Source organism: Microplitis demolitor, chromosome 10 (genome assembly GCF_026212275.2).
Source record: "Microplitis demolitor isolate Queensland-Clemson2020A chromosome 10, iyMicDemo2.1a, whole genome shotgun sequence".
Lineage (NCBI taxonomy): Eukaryota > Metazoa > Arthropoda > Insecta > Hymenoptera > Braconidae > Microplitis > Microplitis demolitor.
In genome coordinates this window covers 2,823,279-2,839,143 of record NC_068554.1, presented here as the reverse complement: position 1 = coordinate 2,839,143, position 15,865 = coordinate 2,823,279, and the positions used below count along the sequence as shown (strand labels likewise).

Sequence of the window (15,865 nt, the reverse complement as noted above, 5' to 3'; positions counted from 1 at the left end):
CTAAATTATCTAACATAAATATTTGACATAAAATGTACCAAAGAACAAAATCCTCAACAGACTATTCTGAAACAAAAATTTCTGTCATTTAGTGTCCACTTATTGGAAAGATTTAAAAGTATCAGTCTTATTACCAGTATTGATTTATCTCATGTTGTTACGGTTGATAGAGCATCTAGAGTAGGGAGTAAAAGTATCAACAAATAAAATGCTCCGTTTTCCATAACTTCCATCAGCTGTGATCGTCCAGCGGTTAGGACTCTACGTTGTGGCCGTAGCAACCCAGGTTCGAATCCTGGTCACAGCAATGTTTCTCATTGTCACAGAGGAGGTTTATTTTTTTATTCCTCTTTTAATTTTTTTACACGGTTTCCACAACACAAATATTATTTAAAACTCTATATTGTGATTTTTCAAAAGATTTTCTTTATTTCAAAATTTTTTTAAAAGATATCATTCAAGTCACCCATAAAAAATATTTTTTTTATTTTTTAATAAAATTATTTAATCACTTTCAATGTAAACTTGCGTCGGTATAAATAATTACTGTTACAAATTCAAGTAGTACTTGGCATGAGTCCATCGAAAAATCACAGTAGCGAAGACACTCAATTCATAATTATTTTTTTTACGATTGAAAATTTTTTTTTTTCTTTAGATAAATGAGAAAAAAATTTCCATAGAAATTATTAAATTATATATCTATATATCTCATAAATATTCAAATTGTATTGGAAATTAGAGAGAGGAATCCGAGGGGTTTCATAAGTGTCCCATTTATAGACAAGCTAAAAATTTTTTTTTAAAATAAAGGGTGCATCTATAAGAGAATGAAAATTTATAGCATACATTAAATAGATGAATTTTGTTAGTACTGTTAAAAAATTGAAAGATAAAAATATAGAATATATGTGAGAAAAAGATAATTTTATCATTGACGATAAATTTCAGAAGCCGATACAAACTTTACCTTGAAATAATTGGTAGTATTTTAAATAAATAAAATAAAAAAAGAAACATAATATTTATAGTGAGAGATATCACATATTTAAACCTCCGACTATACTAATACTGATACTAAAAAGACGTTTTAGGTGTTATCGTCAATGCACTTTAGGCATCGTGCAGGACATCACAAGCAAATTGAGATGTTTACAACGGATTGAAGTAAAAGAGAAACCTGAAACGTGACAGCATTGCAGATGGTCTTAAGTTTCTCTTCATGAATAACAGCCAAAAAAAATACATATTCAAAAACAAAAACAAAATTCACTACCTTGCAATAAAAATTGCAGCCTATAAAATAATACACAAGCATCGAAAATTACCACCCATTTAAATTAACACTCCAATAAAATATATTCTTTGATATATATTAAGTGCGAAATCAAAAATAGTATTGAGCAAAGATTGATTCCTTCCTGAATACACACAAGTGTATATATAATATAATCTTTGATAACGACTCAATAAAATCTTTAAGTAACGCATCCTCTCGGGTTCAAAATTTTTATTTTTATTCTTACAATATATTAATTATTATTTTTATTTTTGTTCTTCATCAGCTCTTAGCTACTCTTTTACGAGTTTCTCAATGCATATATATATAAATATATAAATATATAAGCGTACTTAAATAAAAAAAGGGTAAGTTGAGAACCCTTACGATCGTTAGAGAGTTTATATGCGATGAGCGAGTTTACATTTTAATGCGCGATAATGCCCAGTATCGTGTGTTATAGTACTTGGACGGTTGTCAAGCGTATATCATCGTTGTACCATGACGAGAGAGTTCACTTACCAAAGCCAATTTGAATTCTCTCTGTGGTACAACTAAACGTATACTACATTTATTTATTATTTTATTTTCCTATCATCGCTTCTCCATGTACATTACACGCTGTAGGTACACCTTATTCAACATTACGCCTGTATCTGAATATTCCTCCGGGGTTTAATAATGCTGAGACTCATGCTGCTCATACTCGAACTCACTCTCGGCGAACATCTCCATCTTCATCTATGCCTACATCTACATTACCGATTCGCATATGTATTTACTGGGTTACTATATACATATGTATGTAATAGTAAAGGACGAGGATGGATAATGTTACCGAGACCGGTGATTGTTACACCCGCAACCGCGTCTCCGTGACTGGGCATATCCATAACAACGATCGGTTCTTTAGTTTATACTTACTATCAACAAAACCTATCATGACACGAAGCTTGCTATTCTTTTATATTTATATTTATACACATTTGTTTTTTAATTTCTACAAAGATTCTATCACCAAAATCACGAAACCATTAATATTTATAGTTTTGCTTACAGTAATAATAGTACACTGTAAGAAATTTGTGGAGTGAGTGCGGAGTGGATTTTTATTTATTTAATTCCCTGGGAGTGAATTTCACTCCGAAGGGGAGTTTCGGAAAATATTAATTGCAAAAAAAAATTAGTAATATAGTGAGCTTAGGTCTTTCATATTTCGACATTTATATTGAGTACGGAAATAATTACGAGCTCCCTGAACATATATTCACGCGAAATTATTTTTTAAAATTATAAGCAACTGATAATAAAACTTTTACAAATATAATTACACTGAGTTACAAACTGTCATATGACGTACATCAACCATACCACGTGATAACATTTCATATTGTACCGAAATATAAAATATTCCCATAAAAACTATGTCACTATAGCTATTCAATGATTTAATATCTTCACTATGTATTATATATATGAAATTATAATTTAGTGAGTTACTAAAACATTTTATAAATTAAAAGCATAATATTTTAAGTTTAATTATTAATATCTCAATGAATTATTTATTTAAATAATTATGTTTATAATTAACAGCTGTTTCTATTAAATATTAATTTATTTAAGTATTAAAACTCCGGAGCGGGTGAATGCGGATTTAAATAAAATCCGCGACACTCCGAAATCACTCCGCCCATAAAAAAATCCCTATTCACTCCGTATGCAGAGTGATTTTTTTTTAAACTCCGGAACTCTGACAGAGTGAATTCGGATTTAAATAAAATCCTTATTCACTCCCAATTTTTTACAGTGTAATAATAATAATAATAATAAAATAAATTAAACGCGTTATGTATAATAAATTTATTGAAAATAATGAATCATAAATTTATATGCGACCTCAAAATGCCAATTGAAGCAAATCTTCAAGATCTTCTTGCTCTTCAATTATTCTCTGCTCTTCTTGTCTCCGAGCATCAGCAACCGCTTGCTCATTATCATTGTCCGTAGAACTTGGATCACTCGGTAGCAGTCTTACCACAAAATTAGTGCGCCAAAATCTACGCCACCGTCTTCCATGAAGTCTTCATAATTAAATATTTGCGGAAGAGTAAATATGTCAAGAGTAAACAATTGTACATTTAAAATTATATAGAGGACTTTAGTCACCTGCTAATGTACCTGCCGAGTGTTATTATCCAGCTCCAGTACGCAACTAACGTCAACGAGCATGTAGGTAGCATTGCGACGATCATCCACGGCACTTCATAAAAACCGCTATTTAAAATCATCTTCAACGCCAATGCGCAGATGTAAATTGAGAAAAGTGCCAGCGGAGTTGTTACGATAAGGTACAAGACATCTAGGATCATCTGCTGACAAATCAGTCACTTAGTTATTTACAAACTTCAATAATTACAGGGTAGCATTAGACAAAATGGGAATAAGTTGATCTAAACTTCGCGCCCAATTCAAAATTTTTTTTTTCTATCCAAATTATTTTATTAAGAACTAGAGAAAACTGACAGAAATTCGGCCCATGTTCAAGCCAATCAACTTGCCCCATTTTCTCCAAACTGTAACTAAAAATTTTTAAACAAAAATTTCTCGTTTTTTCCCGGGATGATTTATTTTTGATAGAAAAACCTGTCGAGTAGCGATGACAGTATTGAACCAAATCCAAACACTCTGCAACATTCCATGACGTGGAACACGTTTCGTTAGATACTTGTAGCCGCATAGTTCGCAACAAGAGTGTCCTGACTCAGTTAACCAGCGCTCGAGACATTCGGTGTGAACTAATCCGACTGTTCCGCGACATCTAAATTGAATTTATCATTATTATTATCGTTGAATTGGATGTTATTGAGAGAAATAAGTATTTGTTTACTGTCTGACAACATACTTGCAGGCTGATATCAAAGGCCCCAGGTACGCGTAGGAAGACAAAGTTGATATCTGGCTATCAACTTGTCTTACGGTCGATGGTGATGTTTGCTTGGGCCATTCCCACATTGGACGTTGCACTGTCACCGCGGGGAATCCGCCCATATGACAAATCCTACATATATCTGTTGTTGATAGATGTGATTCGTCTACAAATATTTTTAAAATCAATATTGCTTGATAAATTTAATTATGCTTTAAAATAAATAAAAATTCAGTTTTTCTTATTTTATCACCATATTCTAGTCTAGAGAACAGTGACCGGGATCGCGGTATTACGGACTCATTTTCTGGTATCTCCACTCGATCTAACAATTTTTTTTTTAATTAGTTAATTAATTTTGTTAAAATATTAATCAAATCTAACCTCTCGGAGCATTCTCCGGATTTTCCAGCTCGACGTTGGACATCAAGACCAAAACAAATCTTCCATTCCTCAAACTCTACTATTAACAAAATTTATTTACTGATAATTTTTAGTAATTTATGATAACCGATTAGTAAAAAAAAAAATCAAATAAATTACTGGATGATAAATATTTTTAAATTTAATTTGACCTACATTGTGTTGTTAAATAAAAGAAGTTCGTTTTTTTTTTTTGCAAACTGAAAGTGAAGCAAAATTTAAAAAAAAAATAGAACTTAGCTGTCTAGTTAATTAAACAAATTTTAGATAAATTGAATCAGGATTAATTTAAAAATATATTATACTATTATTTAATGAAGAATATGAATTTTAAAAATCTTCCACTTTCTACACAGAAAAAAAATTTTTTTTTGTAGATTCTACTATCTTAGATGGTAATTAAATTTGTAAAAGTCATGATAAATATAATAATCGAAATATTATAGTCAATACAATATAAGATGATGACTCTTAACATCGAGCGATCGTACAATTTATGATCTAGATCGATGGATTTACCATCAAAAGTACTTAAACTTACCAATCCCATCATAAAAACTACACAGTAAAGACCAACACTCAACTTTTTAATAATAATATATAAATACATGTCTGTGCGTGCGCGTGTATGTGTGTGCGTATGCGTGTGTGCACATGTGTGTGAGTGTGTGCGTGTATTATCATTATTATTATAATTATTATTAAAGAATTGAGTGTTTGTCTTTAGTGTGTAGTTGTTATCATAAGGTTGTTAACTTTAACAACTTTTGATGGTAATTGTAAGCATCTAGATTGTAAATCGTAGGATCGCTCGGTTTTAGGATTTATCATCTTTAATGTTACAGTCTATTATTCAGATATTTAATTTTATAACAGTTGATAGTAAAGGTTACAATTGTATGGCAACATAACAGAAAGTAAAAATCACTATACACCTGGTAAATTTTATTATTCATATCGTATTTATAATAATAACAAATAGTACTCATTATTATTTAAATATGTTTGTGGTTTTTACAATACTTGGATGATAGTATTTACCAAAAAATTTTCTCCATGCACTTTTCAAAAGTTTTGGGTAAAAACATTTGAAAATTAACTTACCGGTAATTTTCTTTACTTCATTCTCAAAATATAAAAAATATAGGATATTCATACATGACATCTCGATTTCGGACTTTTACCCTACTTATAAAAGTACATATAAAATTTTTGAATATTGTACAACCGGAAACTGCTTAGAAATTATATCCAGGAAATGTCATGTCATCCCAGTTAGATCTCTCGAAACGCAGTTTTAGGTACTTGGCACAAGTTTAAACTATCGGTACTCAGTGGGTGGACTTTTCCGTATACATAACATCACACACTGCTCTATACACTCGCCACCAGTAACTAAAACTACCAGAAAATTTCCGATTCCTTAAACATTTGAAGTCAGATAAATGTATCCAGCAAACTGTAATACATTAATATACATATATTTAAGATTAAAAATTTATAAATATAAATTCACGTGTTCTAAGACGTTATAATATTTCCGCAATCCCAGTGCTGGGTACGAGAGTTGTTTCCGGTGTGGCTGTTTCTCTGGGAATTAAATCATTAAGATCAGCTAGTGCAAATTTATTAATAGATAGAGGAAGAAAAGAGAGAGACAAGTAAAGAGGAAAAGAGGGTAAGGAGAAATGTAAGAATGAATGAAATAAATAAATATAAAAATAAAGTTTAATGTAATGGCGAAATCCGTCATCGTCGTACCGTGCCGGACGTTAACCGTCACGGTTTATCAGATTAGACAGTTAGTCCATGCCATTAACTCTCATGTGTGCAGCCCAAAACATTAAGAGTTGGATGCTAATTACATTTATGAATTATCGAGAGGCTATAAATATACAAATTAATTCACGGTTCCCCAGTGCAAGAAACTTAACCACTAAATTTTAAGTCAATCCAGATTTATATACAATTTACTCACACTTTGCATGTGCAAACGCGACAGATTTTCTATCGTTTGAGAAACAGAAAAAACATGTGAGTATAAGGGATGAGAATGACAGTACTACACTTATCACTCTATAACTCAACTTCTACATTCATTAAATGGCCCATTTCAAATATACAACTCGTCATTTGTTTTTAATTTATATTTTTATTTTTAATAACAAACTCTTAAGTCAAAAATACTTTTTAAATATACAGTTAAAAAAATATCTCTTGGCGCGAGATTTAAATTTCACTATGAATAAGACATAATTTTTTATGGCTGGAAAAATTTAGTGGTCCAAAAATTTTTTTCTGGCCTTGAAAAATTTTTTTATTTAAAATTATTTTCATTAGTGAAAAAATTTAAATTTAATATTGAAGCAAAAATTTAAATTCTTGAAGATTTTAAAAAAATATTGTGCTATTTTACCCCCTTGTTTTTATTGGAGTACACCCACACTGGAGCTACCGATTGCCAATAAGTAGCTGCTACGAAAATCCCTCCCGATTTTTTACAGCGTAACAATTAACTCAGATTAAAAAACGATAAAAAAAACCTGTCGTTAAAATTTTGAATTTCACATTGAAATTAGAAAAAAAGTAATTTTATTTCTCAGACAGGTGCCAAGATTTAATTTTTTCACCTTTCCCCTTTGCTCCCTATATAACTAAACTCTAATTTTAAATTCACCCTACTGAATTTAAACCCAGAGCAGCATCTCAGCACTGTTGCAATGGATGCCGCATCTCGAGAGCTATTTCTGCCAGGTGGCTTGCCATTTTACCCACGACATTTTTGGTTCAAGATTAATTAAAGGCAACTGGAAATAGTTAGTTACTGAAAATACACAGAGTAAGCTTGTGGTAACCCTCGTTGATTCTTCAGTACTCTCTTACCATTCGTAAGAACTTTTACTCTATGCAACTCTTAGAACATACATGTACTTCAGTGGCTACACAACCTCATCTAGCATACGTCACCTCGATCTCACTCACTCATACACCACCCTTACATTCTTATATGTGCATACATACATCCTGATAAAAATAAAATGGATTCAACACAACAGCAATAACTACAGCTGCATGTGTGAAATAAACTTACAGTAAATGATACATCAACTCCTAGCCAGCATTTCACCTAGATCATTCTTAGAATTAGTGACCGCGACTAGTCAACCAGTCACAGACACTCGTGCCCAAGGCTTGGGTCACGTTCAAACTGAATGGATCTAAGCTCATTCATAATCAATTCAATGCAACTTGAACTACTAAGCTCTCAAGAAGACCAATCATATATATGATTATTTTTTTTTAAAATAATCAGACCCGTATGAAAATAACATATATGGTCAAAATATATGTAAAAATATCAGAAAATATATGTGGTGAATTTAACTATATTTTCTGATATATTTTTTTTTATATTAAAAAATATAATATTCATCATATATGGGTCCGTATATGCTTAGCATATATAAAATATATATGTCAATCATATACAAAATATATATTTTTATCATATATGAAAATATATATTCTTGTCATATACAAAAACTATATTTTTATCATACATAAAAATATATATTTCTATCATATGCGAAAAATATATTCTGATCATATATAAAAACATATATTTATATTGTGTATGAAAAAAAAAGTTTCTTATTTGTATGACCCACCCCAATCAAATTGGATATAAATTTTAATATACTCTTTAAATTTCAGATAAAATTCTCGAAATTCATTAATTTGAAGCGAATATATAATATACCCATATACATATACATACACCGAATAAAATATATGCTTAAATATAACAAAGAAAATATATGCTGCCATATATAATATAAATTATATGCTATCATATATTTCATTTCATATAAAAGTTTTATATTTTTGAATATGAAAGGAAATATATCAATACAATATATTATAAGGTAAATGTAAATGTATATATGGCTTAATATAAAAAACATATAAGTTACATATATGGAATACATATATTTACTACTGTATATAATTTTATATCAAATCGGCGAAAATCTCTATATGATTTTTTATAATATACAATATACTATATCATATATTTTTTTGTTGCAAACATATATGATTTTATATATTTTAACCATAAATTGTTTTTTCATACGGGGAGGCTTCGAAGCATAAATCAAGTCGAAAATAATTACACTTTTATTTTTTAAATCGTTATAAACTCGAACGAAACTAAGTCAGAGTATAGAGAGAGAGTTTTAAGATGTAAAAAAAAAATATTCATGGAACATAAAGTCAAAGATAGAAGTTACTATAAACCCTTAGGGTTAGAACTTACTGCCGTATTTTTTTGACATCAGTTAAACTTATGTGGGATTTATAGTATCCATTCTCGACACCTGTCAACTTTGTCTTTTGTAACCATTGGGAATACGTAGCTTACGTTTTGTCGTTCAATCCACCCGGTTTGTCCACAAATAGCATCACCTAAAATATAATTACGGCTTTACTGCTGTCATTGTCATAAATTTTTTATGCTTAAAAAAAATATAAATATAATATTAATCTCCTTACATAAATTCTAACATCGACGTATATACAAAAGTAGAAATCTTAAATTTATTGCCAGTAATTGTCTGAAAATTTTTAATGACTTTTATTTATATTAATGTTGATTTTTTTTTTTACTTTTCCATTTTTGATTTTGAGGATTTACAAAAAAAAAAAAAAAAAAAAAATAGATAATAAATTTTTTGTACTGATGATCTAAAATTAAAAAAAATAAAATCTAATAATTTTTTTAGACCTGAATTATTTTTTAATATTCAAAGCAAGTTTTCTTACAATAAATATTTGAAATTTTAAAATATCTGGCGGTCACGCAGAGACTACAGATCGCCCGCATTAATAAATATTTAAAATGACAATATTTATTTAGCTAAGGTGTATCGTAAAAATATTATAAATTTAACCACAATCTGATGATAATCATTTGACATTTAATTTCCATGGTGTACAAATGATTTGTTTATTTTTATTAGTGATCGCCAGTGAGATATAAATTGAACATTGAATATAATTTAAATCCAGAACCGGCAGTACAGTACAGTACTTACACGTCCGGTTGTTGGTCGAATCAATTTAATTTCGATATGTACAACGTCAACTCACGGCCACCTTCTTCTCATGCTTATAAACTCATAACATATAACAAACAAGGCAAGGTAGCGCGATAGCTAACGCTAATATAAAACTTATACTCGGACATGCAGCGAGAGACAAATGGATATTAAACGGAAGTTAGTACACGTGACAACTAACTATATTCTCTGGATAGGACTAACGATGCTTTTGTAAACCTTAAGGTACAATAACTAATATATAATATATAATATATATTTGTATGGATATTGTATCGTTTCATATTCTGCATATAAATCAATTACGGTTTATGCTAAAAAAATAAATAAATATTTAATTATTCGTCAAAGCTAAGCACGTGGTCAAAGTCTGGATTGATGAATACTTTTATACTGTCACTAAATAATATAAAGTATCCCTTGATAATATGAAAAAAAATTGGGAGTCAATTCGGAGTGATTACGGATTTTATTTAAATTCGAATTCAGCGGTTGCTGATGCTCGGAGACAAGAAGAGCAGAGAATAATTGAAGAGCAAGAAGATCTTGAAGATGTGCTTCAATTGGCATTTTGAGGTCACATATAAATTTCTGATTCATTATTTTCAATAAATTTATTATACATAACGCGTTTAATTTATTTTATTATTATTATTATTATTACACTGTAAAAAATTGGGAGTGAATAAGGATTTTATTTAAATCCGAATTCACTCTGTCAGAGTTCCGGAGTTTAAAAAAAAATCACTCTGCATACGGAGTGAATAGGGATTTTTTTATGGACGGAGTGATTTCGGAGTGTCGCGGATTTTATTTAAATCCGCATTCACCCGGTCCGGAGTTTTAATACTTAAATAAATTAATATTTAATAGAAACAGCTGTTAATTATAAACATAATTATTTAAATAAATAATTCATTGAGATATTAATAATTAAACTTAAAATATTATGCTTTTAATTTATAAAATGTTTTAGTAACTCACTAAATTATAATTTCATATATATAATACATAGTGAAGATATTAAATTATTGAATAGCTATAGTGACATAGTTTTTATGGGAATATTTTATATTTCGGTACAATATGAAGTGTTATCTCGTGGTATGATTGATGTAAGTCATGTGACAGTTTGTAACTCAGTGTAATTATATTTGTAAAAGTTTTATTATCAGTTGCTTATAATTTTTAAAAATAATTTCGCGTGAATATATGTTCAGGGAGCTCGTAATTATTTCCGTACTCAATATAAATGTCGAAATTTCAAAGACCTAAGCTCACTATATTACTAATTTTTTTTTGCAATTAATATTTTCCGAAACTCCCCTTCGGAGTGAAATTCGCTCCGAAAAGGAGTTTATTTAAATATTAAGGCTCTGAATCAGAGTAAATTCAGTTTTGAATAAAATCTGTAATCACTTCGAATACACTCCCGATTTTTTACAGTGTATGCATATGATATATATTATAAAAAAAAACTTGTCAACTGACTAACGCATATGAGCAAAAAAAACAAGCGGCAGTATCATAAAGCGAGAATTTAATAAAAGTTGCATGTAAAATCGGTGCACGTGCATATGCGGGATCAATCTCGAGTACGTATATCATCTACAATATATTTTATGCATTCTATTTATCATGTTACACTCATTTATAATGTACGTAGGAGTGTATAAACTGTCGTGGTGACACTTAATATATATATATATATATATATATCTACAGCGCTCTTCATCTTTACGGTTCTTGGGACTCTGGAATTTCGTAGGGAAATCTTGTTGAGGAGTTTATACAATTTACGTCTCTTATTGCCCCGCACTAAACCCACACGATACAATCCTATTTTTGCAAGACTACCAGACAGTTGGACGTCTCAGTGTCGTTGAAACGCTATTTACGTTACTAATCTAAATGTGTGTATGTGTGTGCATGTCTGTGTATGTGTTGATACTGAGGCTTGGCATTTTTAGCCAACATCTGTTGTCTATGTGTTGATGTCATGAGCTGCATAGTGAAAAAGTCAAATTTCAAGGTCTTTTATATATTTAAAATTTTAATAAAATAATATAATACTTTTATTCACGCGACTTAACTTTAAAAATGGGGAAAACGGACACCTGCGAAAAATTTTTTTATTATTTTTAGTAAAATGACTCGGTAGTCAAATAATTATTTAATTGCAATTATGATCAACGTAAAAAAAAGCTATTTAATAATAGAAAAAAACTTCAATGAAATTTAAAAAAAAAAATTTTTATTTGATTTAAAAATTAATGAAATTTTAAATGGGCCAGTTCACCCCACTGGTACACTTGTAAATTTTGAAAGAAAATTTTAAATTAAATTTTCTTCTATAATTTTTCACTCATACCAAATTAAAAAAAAATATTTAATTAAAAATTTCTAAGTTTTCTTTTATTATTAAAATAAAAAAAAAAAAAAAAAAAACAAAAAATTATTTTCTCGTCCAGGACTCAAGAGGTGTAGATAATCACAGCAGACCATAAGTACGCAACATCTTCCCACGAATAAAATTTTTTACTCCATTTTCTAAAGGACAAAACTACTCAGCACTTAAAGATAATAGTACCTGACATATCCTATCTCTAAAACTAAAAAAAATTCCATCTGTTTGTCCAAAGAAACTTAAAATCAACTATATTAACTATCATGACACATCATAAAAAATTTTTAGTCATAAATATATATATAAATATAAATATAAATATAAATATAAAACAATATTCTATTGAAATAATAATAATAAATATCTATATATTGTTTATATATTTTATAATTCAAATAGCGAGAAGTGTCATGTCACAATACAAAGAATAATCAACTAGATAAAATAAACTTGACAACTCGCAATCATCAGGATGATTACAATAATTACCGCGGTGACGTGTCCCGAGGTTACAAAAACGCGTTTAGCAACTTTTCTTGTGTCCAATGAAGAAGAGATCCGATTGGATATATATCTTAGCTTTTATATATATTTATACATATATATATATATATATATATAGTATGGTGTAGCAGTGGTGGATATATAATGCATTTATATATCTGTATTTATCATCACCCAATGCCCATTTTTCATCAACGATTTGATATGGATCTCTTGGCTCTAGATATATCTGCACTAACAGGGATTTAAATCCAACAGAGGACAGTTTGACAGGTCACAAAACATGCTAACTTCTAGGATTATTATTTATCTTTTTTATTTTAGTCAAGTAATTTTATTATATTTTTTTTGCGATTCTATCTAATCAGTGACCATGAAAATTAACTGGTCCGTGGATTATAACGCTTATGACGACCCACCAAAATATATATAATATATATATAACTGAAAATTTCAATATAATTACTTTTAGGCTACAATATTTAGATTTTTTAAGAAGATTTTCAGTTAATTGTAAATAACTTACGACTTGTGAAAAATATCGAAAATTTTCTTCACGATAAGTTATAGTAAATAAAATGCTCTACAAAAAAGGTCCTATAAAATTTTCCGATAAAATTGATGGTTGCGTTTAAAAATTTAAAAAATGTAAAAATTTATCGTCAATATAACTTTAACTTCGAATAACTTTTGAAGAAATAAAAATATCGAAAAATTATAAGACACCTTTTTTATAGAGCGTTAAATTTTCCATATGAATATGTCTTTAACATTCAAAAGTATTGGTCCCACCGTGAGCTACAAAATTCCAAAGCTTAAAAAATAAATTTTTCCATGTTATTTAAACGGGAAATAGAAATTTGCGATGCGGCAGCTGTTAATATTAATAATAAGAGCTCAAACTTTTACAGTATTTTTTTTTCGTCATTTCCAACAATATTTTCGATATAATGAAGAAAAAAAAAATAGCGGATTTTTTTGAATCAGTCTAATATATACATATATATATATATATATATTGCGGTAAAAAAAATATATATTTTTATAACACAGAATAAGATATGCCGACAAGACATATTCCGTATTATTACATGATTCCTATTTCAAATAAACGGGTTTACCAATTTTTCATATATATATATTTTAAAATTTTTTTTTACATCATCTTTTTAACTTAAATTTTTTTAAAAGTCGTCACGCTCGCGATTGCGGACAAATCGATCCCTTTTGGCGTCAGATTTCGCTCCACCTCCTTCACTCATGTTCACATTTCTACGAGCTGAGGTTTCTTCATATGCCGGATTGTGTTAAAAAATGTAAAGAGAAATGAAATGGAATGAAGAATAGATGAAATATATATTTATAGATTTTAGTTTGTTCTTAGCGGCATGGTGACACTTGTCAATCATTAAAATTTATAAAAATCAATTTTTAAAATAATTAAAAAATTTTAGTTGTTTTTAAATTTTACCGCGTAAAAAAAATTTAAAAATTTTAGTTTAGTTAATGCAAAACACACTACTGAGAAAGATCAGAGATACCGCAGGTTAAAAAAAAATAACGGACGTTTATGGAGATGGTAGACGAGACTTTTTTTTATTCGGACTGGGGTTAATGTCTAATGTCATTTAAGGTACCGGAGTTTTAATTAATAACGATTTTTTTTTTAACACAAACTGGTGTAAAAAATTTTAGTAGACTGGGGTAAAATGGACAGCACACATTTTACCCTCTGTTACTTTTCTTTCGAATTTTATTTTATTAAATTTTAAAAAAATAAAAATGAATTTACTGAATAAATTTTGTAGCCCTAAAATTAGATGCACTTATTCCTTAGAATTTCAGCGAAAGATTATTATTGTTATCGTAAAACATATCTTTATAAATCGCCAGCAAACAAGAATAGACCTAGATGAAAATAAAGGAACGAGTCAAGTGAAGCAGATCTTAAATTAGCTCAAACTTATTATAATATAAAATACACAACATTACAGTGCATTACATTGAAAACTAACTGACAAACGTTGCTAATGATGCTGAGGATAACTACCTATAATCTGTCTCAAAGTTATAATTTGTAATTCCTGGAAAATTATTAAGTTATGAGGAATTATTTAACAATGTTTCAAATTGTGCGCTTGCAAATTTTAACATGACAGCTTTCAAATGATTTATTATTTTTGTCAATTAACAGCCGTCATTATATTCTTTTTTTTTTACCGCGACTATGGTCTCTATTTTTGCGTACAAAAAGTCAAAAATTATATATATATTTTTTTTTTACACTGGCGGAATGAATTTAGATTTTTAAAAAATCTGTAATCCCTCCGAATCCACTCCGATTTTTTTACAATGTATCAGTTTATAAATTTTGATATTAATAATTTTTTTTGGTTCAAAAAATTGTCAAAAAATTTTGATAAAATATTATAAAAAATTTGATTTCAATTTTTTGTAAATAAAAATTATTGATGATACTGAAGTTAGCCGACGTCTGGTAATTTTTTGATTTTTCAAAAGACGATAAATTATAAAAAAAAAAATATTTTAAAAAATTGCACTTATAGTTTTTTTTATTTTCTACATGTGCATTTTTTCAATTTTTTTTTTTCTTCAAATTTAATTGTCCAAAATAAAATCAAAAAATTTTTAATTAGATCATTAATTATTGATACCGTACACCGTAAAAAATCGATAGTAAATTCGGAGTTTTAAAAAAAATCACTTTGTATACGGAGTAAATTTAACATTTAAATAAACTCCTTTCGGAGTAAATTTCACAGCGTATTTACTCCGAATTACTTATACATAATTGCCGTAATAATATTTAAAAAAATAAAAAACAATCAGTAAATAATTATTTCATTTCCAAAGATAAAAATATCTACAACAATCTGAAGTATGAAATAAAATAAAAGCAATGAGTATGTAGGATTGGCATTCCACGAAGTAGATTAGCAAAACGGAATGTCTTTCTCCAGGTTTTACAGACGTATAATCTCCAGCAAAACTCTTTTAAGTAAACCCAGACTCTGTTCTGTGTAATGTATAATCTACGTACGTAAAATAGTTAAACTCACTTTGAATTCGCGAGTTATCTCCACTGTCATTGCACATTGCACATTTTAAATTTCACATTGCACATCCAAAGATCTCAAGAATGTAAATAAGAAATAACGAGTACAGTAAGAAAAGCATAATAA

The 15,865-nt window shown here is 28.7% G+C and overlaps 1 protein-coding gene and 1 non-coding gene across 2 annotated transcripts; one reads left to right on the top strand and one right to left on the bottom strand.

Moving 5' to 3' along the window:
• Positions 1-235: 235 nt before the first annotated feature.
• On the top strand, positions 236-307 carry Trnah-gug (transfer RNA histidin (anticodon GUG)). Its single transcript has one exon. It is a non-coding gene; the product is annotated as a tRNA-His (tRNA).
• A 2,872-nt stretch (positions 308-3,179) lies between these two features.
• Positions 3,180-15,865, bottom strand: LOC103570077 (E3 ubiquitin-protein ligase MARCHF3). Its single transcript, XM_008547677.2, has 8 exons — positions 15,743-15,865; positions 8,950-9,098; positions 4,593-4,671; positions 4,462-4,533; positions 4,185-4,374; positions 3,926-4,100; positions 3,449-3,651; positions 3,180-3,363 (listed from the first exon to the last, which is right to left on the bottom strand). Exons 3-8 carry the CDS (start codon positions 4,633-4,635, stop codon positions 3,180-3,182), a joined length of 867 nt encoding a protein of 288 aa, XP_008545899.1. The 5' UTR covers positions 4,636-4,671; positions 8,950-9,098; positions 15,743-15,865.

Bases quoted from the DNA above. Each gene is read 5' to 3' on its own strand.
- LOC103570077 (XM_008547677.2), bottom strand. From the start codon at position 4,635: ATGTCCAACGTCGAGCTGGAAAATCCGGAGAATGCTCCGAGAG. The intron at 4,534-4,592 runs GTTAGATTTGAT...AAAAATTGTTAG, and splicing joins TCCGGAGAATGCTCCGAGAG to ATCGAGTGGAGATACCAGAA. The intron at 4,101-4,184 runs GTATGTTGTCAG...AATTCAATTTAG, and splicing joins CCTTTGATATCAGCCTGCAA to ATGTCGCGGAACAGTCGGAT.